At 43.1% G+C, this 13,102-nt stretch overlaps 1 protein-coding gene across 1 annotated transcript in view; it reads left to right on the forward strand.

Annotated features, from left to right (window-relative positions):
• Positions 1–9,401: 9,401 nt before the first annotated feature.
• Positions 9,402–13,102, forward strand: part of PXDC1 (PX domain containing 1) — a 32,554-nt gene continuing 28,853 nt past the window's right edge. Inside the window, exon 1 of the mRNA XM_070942536.1 lies at positions 9,402–9,941. Coding sequence (XP_070798637.1) covers positions 9,686–9,941 — 256 coding nt within the window. The 5' untranslated portion in view covers positions 9,402–9,685. The remainder of the gene's footprint in view (positions 9,942–13,102) is intronic.

A 13,102-nucleotide genomic window follows, 5' to 3' on the forward strand; every position in this document is an offset into this window, starting at 1 on the left:
GATAACTGATGTAGCACAGCATAATATATTGCAGGAGTGTCCAACCTCTGCAACTTTAGGACTTATGGATTTCAACTAATGGCTGGCTGGGGAATTCCAGGCGTTGAAGTCCACAGATCTTAAAGTTGCCAAGGTTGGACATCCCTGATACTGTATATTCTGACTGGTCAAATGTATGGTGATATTTCTTTTTTATCTTTAAAAATAGATGTCAAATAATTCTAAATAATTCATAAAATGGAGTCTTTTATTGATCATACACATTGCATCATGCACAACATTTTACAAGGTTTCAGACACTCTGTGTTTCATTACTGTGTTTTTTTCTGTCTTGCTGCATCAGAAAAACATCTACCAAGGATGGAAAGATGGACTAGCTATCTATATAATGTCTGTACATACATCTTTGTCCAGTTTCCAACCATCCCCTTTTTAAGAAAGGTTGTTCAGAAGAACTATGGAAAAAGTGGGTTATCTGGACATGTAACAGTTGAGTTTCAAAATGGGCTATAGTACTTATGCATTGATTGACCTTTGGTGCAGGGGTGAAATCCAGGAGGTTCTGACAGGTTCTGCAGAACCGGTAGCAGAAATTTTGAGTAGTTCAGAGAACCTGCAAATACCACCTCTGGCTGGCCCCAGAGTGGGGAGGGAATGGAGATTTTGCAGTATCCTTCCCCTGGAGTGGGGTGGAAATGGAGATTTTGCAGTATCCTTCCCCTGCCACGCCTACCAAGCCACGCCCACCAAACCACACCACGCTCACAGAACCGGTAGTAAAAAAAAAAATTAAATTTCATCACTGCTTTGGTGGGCTTGGGTTGAGGATAGTATATCCATTTTGGCCCTCCTCGATCTCTTGGCAATTTTCAATACTGTCAATCATGGTTCCCTTTTGAGCCAGTTGAGGGGTTAGATTAGGAGCAGGAAACATACTTGTGCATTGTTGTCCTTCTTTCAAGATCAGTTTAAATCAGGGGTGTCAAACTGGGGGGAAACATTGCAATATGTCATGTGACAGCAACGTGACTCCGTGAGTTTGACACCCATGGTTTAGTCAGTCTGGTGGAGGGGAAGGAAGTCCAGGGCTTGATTCTCGTAATGCTCTGTGGGAATGAACTTGGCAGACAGGAGGGAGAGCCGCAGATTGGACAACTGGTGTGTAAAAGCCAATATTTCTACTTGTGTTTCTTGTCTCAACTACCTCACAGGATTAACAGCTCTATTCTTGTTCCACTTAACATTGTCATGAAACTGTTGAGTTAGGTGATCCATCAGCATGGACATAAAATATCAATTCTGTCCTGGGTTGTCTAAATGATGTCATCACGATGCATTCTCAGTGCCTGGAGTTACTTCAGGTCTGGATGAGGCTTTGGTTCAATCCTGACAAGACTGAATGGCTGCGGGTTTTAGGGCCTTCCTTATGTCATGATAGTTTACAACCTTTCCCTACAAATTGATCCACCCTCTGTGCAATAATCAAGTGGGATCCAGCCAGATGTTATACAGATTATTTAGAAATAATTGGTGCTAAACTGAATGAGATGTAGTTCAATTATATAGATTGAGGCAGTCTTAATTTATCAAACCTAATCTTTAAAAAAAGTATATATCTTCCAAGATGAAAATTATGAAACAATATTAATAGCCAGCATTAGCAGTTGTTTGTGTGACTGTTCCACTGAGGTAAGTAAATATAATGTACAAACCACAATCTGCCATATACTTTATTTATTACATCAATTTGTATGCTGTCCACAAACCAGACTCTAGACAGTTTATGTGCCTAAAACATAACAACAAAATTAATAACGTATTATCAATAAAATCCGCCTTAGAAAAAAAGGATTGTTTTCAATGCCTTTCTAAATGACAGAAGTAACAGTAACAGAGTTGGAAGGGACTTTGAAGGTCATCTAGTCCAACCCCCTGCTCATGCAGGAGACCTATATATATATATATATATATGTGGTTCATAGATGGTTCATAGAAGGATAGGGTTTATCTTGATCTTGGGTGACAAGCTCTTCCACAATCAGGTGGCTCTTACTGAGAAGGCCATTTTATCGCACCTGTCACCTTGATCTCTCAGCAAAAAGCAACTGGTCTACTCTCCCTCCATAATTAATCCTTGTTGTGGGAACAGATTCCATTCTAGAACAAGTATTCCTAAAGAGGACAAGGATTCAAGTCACACATATAGAGCTTCCTAGATAACCACTATCACACAGGGGGTTGGACTAGATGACCTCCAAGGTCCCTTCCAACTCTGTTACTGTTAACCTTGAATTGGCACAAAAACCATTTTCCTTTTTCCAGACAATTTTTCCATGGACTGGAGGGGGGGGGGAGAGTATCGCGCAACCTAGGTCCTACATATGTGCAGTTTTGCTTGCCTGCTGCTCACCTCCAGCTGTATGGCCGGGTTCCTAACAGGCCCTGGCCCGATACCAGTCCATGGCCCAGGAGTTGGGGATCCTGCCACAGATGACTTCATCCCGAGGCTTCTTGTAATATAAAAAGTATAGTGGAAAGCAGTCCAATTTTTTTTACTACCTGTTCTGTGGGTGTGGCTTGGTGGGCGTGGCTTGGTGGGTGTGGCAGGGGAAGGATACTGCAAAATCTCCATTCCCACCCCACTCCAGGGGGTGGATACTGCAAAATCCCCATTCCCACCCCATTCTAGGGCCAGCCAGAGGTGGTATTTGCCGGTTCTCTGAACTACTCAAAATTTCTGCTACCAGTTCTCCAGAACCTGTCAGAACCTGCTGGATTTCACCCAGTGGTGAAATCAAAAATATGTTACTACAGGTTCTGTGGGCATGGCTTGGTGGTGGGGGGGGTAATGTGACTGGGTGGGCATGGCCAATTTTTTTTTCTTTTAAAACCATTTTTTCTACAATCTCTTCGGCGAAGAGGTTGTAAAAAAATGCTTTCAAAAGGCTCTGACGATCCCAGCTGAGTTGCCTGATCGGCAGAGACTTTTTTTTCTTTTAAATGCCTCTGACGATCAGGCAACTCAGCTTGGATTTTTTCTTTTAAATGCCTCTGACGATCCAAGATGAGTTGCCTGATCGTTAGAGCCATTTAAAAGAAAAAAAGTCTCTGCCGATCAGGCAACTCAGCTTGGATCGTCAGAGGCATTTAAAAGAAAAAAAGGGTTTTTTTTCTTTTAAAAGCCTCTGATGATCCCAGCTGAGCCGCGCGATCATCAGAGGCTTTTTTTTTTTACTTTTAAAAACATTTTTTCGGCCGAAGAGGTTGTAGAAAAAATGATTTTAAAAGTAAAAAAAAAGCCTCTGATGATTGTGTGGCTCAGCTGGGCATGGGGGGGGGAGCAGGGATTTTTGCTACAGGTTCTCCGAACCACCCGCCTCCATCGCTACTGGATCGGGTGATCCGGTCCGAACCAGGAGCATTTCACCCCTGATTTCACTCCTGGTGGAAAGGGTCAAGCTTTGGAACACTCTATATGAATTCTCTGCAGGCTCCATTTCTCCTCCCTTAACTCCAAAGGAACCAAACCACTGTCCTTAACCCATAATTCTTGCAGCCAATCTGAAAGGATACCATTGTCAATGCCACTGAATGCTATTTACAGATCTAGTGGACTAGGAGATCTTACATCACACTTATTGGATTCCTGTTGCAGGTCATCCACAGAAGTTGCCAAGGTGGTTTCTACCCCCTGCTTGGTCCAGTATCCCAAAGGAAAGAGACATCTACTGGACCAAGCAGGGGGTAGAAACCATATAGATCAGTTAATCTATATGGCTGTCTGTACTTACAGCATTATCGCCATCTCTACAAACTTATCTAAAAAAAGCAGATGGGAAACTGGCAACTAAATGTCTAGGGCATTTTGGTAAAATAAAGTTGTTTTAAAAAAGAGGAAAGCTTCTTCCTCTTTCAAGTCCACTTCCTGTCTGGGAATCAGGAAGTGTGCAGATCTAATTTGCAAGTGGTTGAATTCATTCCACTGGAGATCCTATTCACTTCCTCAGATATCACAAGCTCATAAGAATTCCAAACAATGTCATAAATTGTTGCCTTGTCATATCATGAGAACCCACCAATATGGTGTCTACCTCAAAGTGGCTGGGAGTGATTGTGCCTGTAAACTGCCCACAGTGAACAACAGGAAGACATTTAGACCAGAATTCTTAAGAGGAACTGAGTCATCCTAATAACAGAGCTGATTGGCATCCCAAAGCTGATTGGCATCCCAAAGACTCAATAAATGTGCAGACACACTGGTGTTTCTCTGCTTGTACATTTACATTTCAGTCCACCTACATATTGGACCATTTTCATTTCTGATCTTCCACCACTCCAAGTATTTCCTCATGCACTTGATTTCTTGGAGTGCTTCAGTAAACCAAGAAGCATCCCTGCACCATCTTAGCAAGAGAGGTTGAGGGAGTAGCCCTCTCAAGCACTATTGTGGTCTCCCTATCCATAGCAATTCACCAGGAAAATTCACAGCTCCCATGTTACATTCACACAAATAGTGCAGTGCAAAGGATCGTTCTCCCTTGCTAGGCACCCAAACTAAGCTCAGCACAAGGCATAAAGTTTGCTGGCCCCCAGTGCCAACATGAGCTATGCTGCCAGTTGCTAACTCATTTTGTGCCTTTATTTATCTCTTCTGAGTCATTGATGAATGGTATTCTCCACTTGCTGTTGAAAAAATGATTGATTTTCCCTTGATTATGCTGCCTCCCCTGCCAACATGTTACCAGTCAGCAGAGATAACATCTACCAGTCAGAATGAATGGGAAGGTCTGACTTCAAGGTTTCTCCCAGTTTCTCCAGGCTGCTTGGACTTCCACACCCGATCTGGGCATCGCCCAAATTATAATAAATGTGAAGTGCAGAAACATGCGAGACGAGACCATAGTCTGCAACTAGCTGTGTCCAACAAAATAAGAGAAAAAAAGTTTTTTCTAGCTGGTAGGCAACCATCTCTCATACAATGGGTGAAGGGAATGATCAAAACCGATGAATAGTGAGAATCACAAATACATGTCCTCTTTTTCTTTACATTAAGCTATTTTATCCCAAGGGAAACCTGTGGAGAAGCTGATACAAAAAAGAGAACAGAGTGGAAATGACAGACAAGAAAGGAACTTGGGAAACAAGCAAAATTTGGAAAAGGAGCAGTGACCAAAGGACAGAGTGTGCTTACAACAGTGTGCTTTGACCCCTCACAGAGGTCAAAGAAGCCAAATTTATTACTGGTCACCTGATTTTGTCTCCAAAACAACAGTTGGCAGATTTTTTTACATCTTTTTACATCATTGTTAGAACTGGAATAAAGAGGCAAATGTTACTTCGATACCAAGTACAGTTAATGATGATTTAAGTATTCCTCATTTATGGGATGAGGACAAGATATGAAACGATTTTACAGAGGTTGGGGGGGAGGCTATTTTGGCTAATAAGCCATCTTTATACCCTGATTAAGTGCACACAGGGGTAGGTTTTTAAACTGAATTTCTGCAGAGAAAAATAGAGTTCAGAAGGGTTTTAATCGCTTTTCAAACACTGTAGTGCACATTAAAATGAGTTCCCGGCAGCTGCAGTAAAAGTGTATTTTAAAAAATGAAATGTGTGAAAGAGGATTATGATTTTCCACGACTCATCTGCTTCACAACAGTCAATTTTTAGAAATATCTTTGGCCAGTCTGAATATTCCTGGCTTATTTTTCAACTTTACATAATTGACAAATATCCATAATTACTGTAACTTTAAGTTTATTCATGAAACTGAACAACAATGTAATGGCTGCCATCCTTTATCTTTTATGGAATGTAATATAATTGCACCCTGCTGGAACAATCTGCTTGTAGAAAGGAAGTGCCTTCTCGGCATCAGATTTAAAATCAACTGGGAACAATCCAAACCCCTTGAAATGCCACCCCACTCTTTCCAGGCAGACCTAAAACCATCCCACTCAATTCTAAGAAAGGTAACCAAGCCTTCCCCCTCTCCCCCGCCACATCCCCATTCCACTCTCCAATGTGGCTTTCTTTTCTCAAAAGTAAAACTCTTTGACTTCCTCTTCTCCCTCGTTACCAGTGTTGTCAAACACTGGCATTCGCAGCCAAAACTTTTGTCGCTCCAGCAACATTGCATCACCCTGGGCTTTGGTCCAAGGCTGCTTTCTGGAGAAGCTGATGCAAGGCCTCTATTCACCGTGTCCTCATTGTCAGCCTAGTCTTCCCTCAAGAGGTTTTGCTCTGCAGCCCCGGCTTCCCACGTCAGATTTTCCTCCACATAATCTTTAAAAAAGTAAAATCTGTCTCTCTCCTGAAAGCCAGAGCCAAGACCAGACATCTGTGCTTGTGTTTGATGAGGCATCTCCTTCAATCCAGCCTGAGGCGGAGGAGGGAAAAACTTTACTTCCTCCATTAATTATGTCTGTGGTGGGTCAGTGGCACTAAGCAAGAGCAAAGGCAAAAGTCTTTCCCAGCTTTGAAACTTTTCCTGTTCACATATTTTAATTTCAAGGAGAACATGTGTTTAAAAAACAATTGGTAAACTTCTCTAAGAGTTTTTATGGTGTTTCCTCTTGATATGTAAGGAACCATAAAGAACAGAAGGATGAAAAAGTGGCTTCATTAGAGCTGACTTATAGCTTAATACCTAAATAAGAAAATCCTGTTGATAAGCTTTTCCAATAATAATATTGGCTGAAATCCACCAGGAAGTAGTCCCACGCCAGCTAATATTAGTGGAACCTTAGAATGGATAATCCCAAATGGGATTCTGGCCAGGGATGAAATTCAGCAGGTTCTGACAGGTTCTGTAGAACCAGTAGCGGAAATTTTTAGTAGTTCGGAGAACTGGAAAATACCTCTGGCTGGCCCCCGAGTGGGGTGGGAATGGAGATTTTGCAGTATCCTTCCCCTGCCACGCCCACCAAGCCACGTCCATAGAACCGGTAGTAAAAAAATTTGAATTCCGCCACTGATTCTGGCACTTGTTGTACTTTAGGCTACTTAAAGAGTTATTTAAGTATTGCTTTGAACGATATAGCTACATCATCCACTGCTTTTTAGGACTCATTTTCAGGATGGACCAATGGTTCCAGACTAGTGGTTATCAACTACCCTTTTTCTGGACATGACCTTCTGTTGAGGGAAAGAAGAAAAAAGATTGTCCAGCACAGGCATCTGTGTAAACTGAAGGCAAATTCTACAATGATGTGAAGATGGTAGGAGTTGCCTCATCACCAGGCACTGAAAAGCCCAGTGTTTGGACCTAAGAATAGGCTTTGATACCATTTTTCCATCCTCTCTTCCAAACACTGCTGGATGACTAGGCATAGCTTCTATTTAATCAGGCCACAATAGGAATTTAAAGTGGTAGCAAGGCACAACACCGACCCTACCATTAGACAGTGTGGTATCTGTAGCAGTCAGCAGATGTTGGATGTCCTGAAAGAGCAGCTAATTGGTAATTATTGTTACTGCTTTTTAACTGGTAGGAGAACTGCTGTGGGATTAGGTCTCAGGGCCCCAAAATAACTGTGTTGGATGTTATGCCAGGCCAGCAGGGAGGACACTGTTTCAACTCAGGCAACCAGTGTTTTGGGGGTAGTCCTAAGCGTAGACAGTCAGTTTAGTGTTGTGGTTAAGGCACCAGATTAAAAACCAGGAGACCAAGAATTCTAGTCCCTCACGAAGCCAGCTAAATAATCTTGGGCCAGTCGCTGCTTCTCAACCCTAGGAAGCAGGCAATGGCAAAGTTTCTGAAAATCTTGTCAGAAAACTAGACGGACTAGGCAGTGGCCAGGAGTTATCCATGACTTGAAGACACATGTTGTACTGTACACTGTGCCATCTTCCAATCTTAAGTAAGGTCACCATGGGGATCTACTGGCCCCAAGTCTAGCCAACCTGAAGCTAACCATGGCATACGTGGTTTAGCAGAAGCCGGTTCTTATAATTGGTACCGGTAGTCTTTGACCTACGATCACAATTGAGCTCCAAATTTCTGTTATTAAGTGAGACATTTAAATTTTGCCCCATTTTATGACATTTCTTGCCACAGTTGTTATTAAGTGAATCTCTGCCATTGTGAAGTTAGTAACCTGGCTGTTGAGTGAATATGGGTTTCTCATTGACTTTGCTTGTCAGAAGGTCGCAAAAGGTGATCACATGACCCCGGGGACACAGCAATCGTCGTAAACATGAACCAGCTGCCGAGCGTCTGAATTTTGATCATGTGACCACTGGGATGCGGCAAAAGTTGTTTTACTGTGAAAAACGGTCACAAAAGTCACTTTTTTTTTACCGCTGTTGTAACTTTGAATGGTTCACTAAAGGAACCGTTGTAAGTCTACTACTTGGTCTTTTCAGCTGTGGCTTTTGAGTCTGGATCGATTAAGAGGCAGATCCGATCTGCCCCCTTCCAGCTGTTGCACGCAGAGCTTAGGACTCCCGTTTCCGAATAATAACCCTCGCAAGGGGTGGGAGTCGCGCGTCGTATCCGCGCCACGCTACGCTTCGGTTTGACCCGCTCTCGGCGGAAAGAAAAAAGGCGAGCGAATTGGGAGACGCGCCAGTTGCTCGACTAGGAGACGGGACTGGGTGTCTCCGAAGCGGGAAAGATCGCCTGGTTTCCTCCGGAAAACCACTTCGTTGAGTTTTCTTGCAAAGAAACTGGGAGAAGTTAACTTTAAGCTCCCCCAGTTTCGCGGGAAACCTACGACTGAGGGGAGAAAAAAGCCAGCATCCCGGCGGTCTTTTCCGCCCACACCCTCTTTCTCCAGTAAAGCGAGCAAACTAATCTATTATTTTTTTCTCGGCCGGTTGCGTCACGGCCTTTTTTTTTATTTTTAAAGCCTGCCTCTGCCAAAATCGATAGCCTGCCAACATCTGATCGAGAAAACTCCCCGTCTAGCACCTCCCCTGCCACGAGAATCGGACGGACTACAGAGTCCAGGGAGCGGGACGCGTTCGCTTCTCTGCCCCCCACATTCCCCCTCACTTTTCTTATTTTTTCCACGTGTTGAAAACCTCGGATAGGGGGCGAAAAAAGAAAGAAGCTTGGAGTCCAAACCCCCCGCCCCTTTTCTTGTGAGATGTATGTATGTATGTATGTATGTATGTATGTATGTATATAAAATATATATATTATATATAATATATATAAATTCAGCGCCAATTCTTCGCTCTGCCTCCCAAACATTCAGGAAGATCCCAAAAGAAAAGAGAGAGAGAGAGAGAGAGAGAGAGAGAGAGGAAGAAGCGTCAAAGCCACAAGATGCAACGCAACGCCACCCTGCGAGCAAAAAGCCTGTCCCCTTCGGCCTGAAAAGCAGAAGCCCGTCTGGTTTGCCCGACAGCTCCTCTGCCCCAGCCCGCGCTTGTGACTAGTAAGCGGTGGCGGCAAAAAAAGCGACTGTAGTCAGGGAGAGGAGGCGGCGGCGGCGGAGGAGGAGGAGGAAGACGGCTGAGCCCTCCCCTCCCCGTTTTTTGCCTGGGCGAAAAATGCCGGAGGCGCCTGTGGCCGCCCTGCGCGGAGCTTGAAGGCAGCGCCTTGTGCCGTCGACGCCCAGCTTCGACCATGGTGGCTCCCTTTTCCTGACGCCGAGCGGCTTTTTGGCGAAGGACGGAGGAGGCTTTCCGCCGTCCCCCTCGCAGCGGGCTGGTATGCGCGGGCAGCGGCGGGATGGCCTCGGCTGTGTTTGAGGGCACCTCGCTGGTGAACATGTACGTGCGGGGCTGCTGGGTGAACGGCATCCGGAGGCTGATCGTCAACCGACGCGGGGACGAGGAGGAGTTCTTTGAGATCCGAACCGAGTGGTCGGACCGGAACGTCCTTTACTTGCACCGCAGCTACTCGGACTTGGGCCGCCTCTTCAAGCGCCTGCTGGACTCTTTCCCGGAGGATCGCCCAGAGCTGTCACAGTCCCCCTTCCTCCAAGGTTTGCCGGCCGCCTCGTTTTCTGACTTTCTTTCCCCCCCTGCCCCCCTCCATCCTCTGCCCACTTGGCGAATCGTCGCTAAGGCGAGAGGAAGTTTCCTGAGAAGGAGCTGCGCTTCCTTCCCGCCACAGTTGAAGGATTGGGGTGGGGTGTGGGGGAACTTTTCGCCTCCTATTAAACCTGTTTGCTGCCGAAGCCTAAATAGACCCGACGTTTTCTCTGAATCCTTCCTTGTAGTAGAGGAAGGCAACCAGGATAGGGCAGAGTGTCTATAAGCAGGTTTCTAACAGAACAGACAGAACAGAACAGAAGATTTGGAAAGGACCTAGGAGGTCATCTAGACCAACCCCCTGCTCAGGCAGGAAGCCCTATACTATACCATTTCAAACATACACTCAGAACTGGTCCTGGTCTCAGTCAGTCCTTGACCTTCATGATGAAAAGAATGTCTCTGGGCATACTAAAAGCGCCTCCCCCCAAGGCTTTGCCACAAAAATGGGAATTTGAAATACTTATGATAATTCTTTTCCTGCTAATGACCGGGAGTGAGAAGAGAGAGGATGGGAATGAATGGGGCCATAATATTTTTTTTCCTTAGCCGTGAAGGAGGACTGTAGGAATAGAGGGGGGCAGAGAGCCACGTGGCTGGTCAGCTCCACCCGAGACCTCCTTGAGTTCAGCTCTTGAGACAGAGAAGTCTTGTGTGGGTCTTTCTGAATGGAGGCTTCTGTGGGTGTTGAAAATGGTTGGCCTGTTGCACTGCCCTTTAATTCTGAGGATTGTACAGATACATTCCTAAAATGAAACTTTACTATAGTTATGGTTGCTGTTGTATGGGGAGTTGTGATGTAATGTGCATTTATTTGGATTTTCTGACTTTTGGCATGGGGTTCCCACCTTTTATCAATGCACCTTAAATTTCAACCTCATAACTGGTAGGGATGCTGATAACAGGAAAACAGCAAAGAAATAGCCTCATAACACATTTTGTTTTATGGATACCAATTACTGGTTGTTGATACAAGTGAGTTGTGTTTGTTCTTTGGACTCTCAGTAATAACCTCTGTGTGTAGCTGGTATGAGTGCTGGACATCCTAATAGGTCAAATGTTTACCTATACAAGTAGATAAATAGTTATTGCAGCAGAATAAGTGAAGCAAACTATGATACTCAAATTAAGTGATATTAATCCAGGAATCCATGATAGCAAAGTGAAAGGACAGATGATCCTTCTCAGCCTCCCAGAGTTGCCCTGAACCAGCCAGGTTGCTTGAACAGTGAGCTGGGCAGCATATAAATTTAATAAATATAGAAAATGAACTTTTTATCCCTTCCAGCCTTAGTCTGCTCCTTCAGATTTTTAAATTACTACATTGACTCAAATCACTTATTGGACACCTTGAAACATACATTAAAATACACTGTTTCCTCCAAAACAAGACATCCCCTGATAATTAGCCAATCGGGCTTTTGAGCGCATGGCAATAAGGCCAAGTACTTATTTCAGGGTTCAAAAAAATATAAGAAAGGGTCTTATTTTGGGGAAAACACGGTAGATGCTTTAAAATAGTACAGTTTGTAAGAAATTTGCTGTTACCACCCAGATTTTCCATGCTGTTTCAAGATTATAAGTGTTGCAGGGACTGAATTTACCTGGGTCTGCAAAGGGAATCCTATAATTATAATGCAGCTCCCAGGAATACCCTTCATTCATTATAAGAAACAAAACTTGAAACAAAAATGACTCAGGTGGAATGACAGAGCAGATCCTCAGAACCAACTTATCCTTGTGATAAACTGATTCTCTGTTCGAAATCGAATAATCATCTAGGTAATTATCAAAGATAATCCCCGAAAAACACTTGTCACAAAGGGCAATTAAGGGCTACAGTTTTGTATTCCTGACTCTGTAATACAGATGTAATCACCACATTGGCAAGTTTTACATTTGATATTCATATGATTCATCCATTTCTCCATCCACCATGTATGCATCTATTCAAGTCAAATATGTGTTTCTCACATTTAATTTGATGTGTAAAATATGTTCTAACAAAGAGCTTTTGATTCCCAGCTATTTGGTAACATTTGTAAGAGTCAAATGTTTAAATGCATTTAAAACACTTTGAAAATGTAAGCATCCTATATTATATATATATATATATATATATATATATGTATTTATTCCTGTTATCATAACACTTCTCTTCATTGGATGATATTCCCAGCCCAAGGTATATTTTAAAAAACTCTTTTTTATTCATTTTGGAGTTGATTTTAACTGAAATAAAAGAAACATAATTAAAGAAAAAAGGATTAAGGATTTTTCCAAAAGATGTAGTTTGCTTTTAATAATGAAATGCAAAGAAACTCAAGAAAAGAAAAATGATAGTGGTATACAGTAAAGAAAAAAATCCTATATTTATCTAAATGTGACAAAAAGAAGAAAAAAGGCTAACTGACAAAAAATAGAGAAAACATGTATAATATGCATTGTTGATGTAAAATTAAACTTAAATATAGACCCCTTTTTGCAACGTTTTCTCTCCATTTCATTGTTCCTCCCAAATTGTAGCCTCAGTTACACTTGTGTTTTATGATACTTGTTTTTAAGAAGAAGAATGAAATGCTACGTTGTGGAAGGCCTTGCTTTTTCCTTGTGTAGCTTTGCATGGGGTCATGTATAAGATGGCAAGTGGATGGCCGTAAGAACAAGCAGTGCAGTCAAGTCACGTTAAAATCCTTGGCAGGCAGTTTTGTTGTTAATTCTGTGGTTGTACTTTGGCTCTGATTGCTGGGAAACTGAACGGGGTACTCAGGCTCTATGTACACAGACAGTACATAGTTGCTGCTGAAACCGCTGAATAGATAGATACAGAGGGAGAAAAATGGATGAAGTCTTCTGTTTCAGCAACTCTGTGGACTGATCTCCTGGCTAGGTAGCATAAAATCACAGCTGAGAGCCTCGTAGCTAGTTCTCTGCTCTGGGCTACCATCCTTAGTGAAATTTGAGCATTTGTGGTCAAGCTGTAAATGCATCGTAATCCTCATAAGGAATAAAGCATCTTTACAACACTGATTTCATACTGATATAGATAGTTAAAGTAATATTTCTCAGGCCACTAAGTAAAGCACTTGTGATGTGACTGGATTCATACGTT

Source organism: Pituophis catenifer, unplaced genomic scaffold (genome assembly GCF_029215685.1).
Source record: "Pituophis catenifer annectens isolate HBS135680 unplaced genomic scaffold, rPitCat1.0.hap2 SCAF_3, whole genome shotgun sequence".
Classification (NCBI taxonomy): domain Eukaryota; kingdom Metazoa; phylum Chordata; class Lepidosauria; order Squamata; family Colubridae; genus Pituophis; species Pituophis catenifer.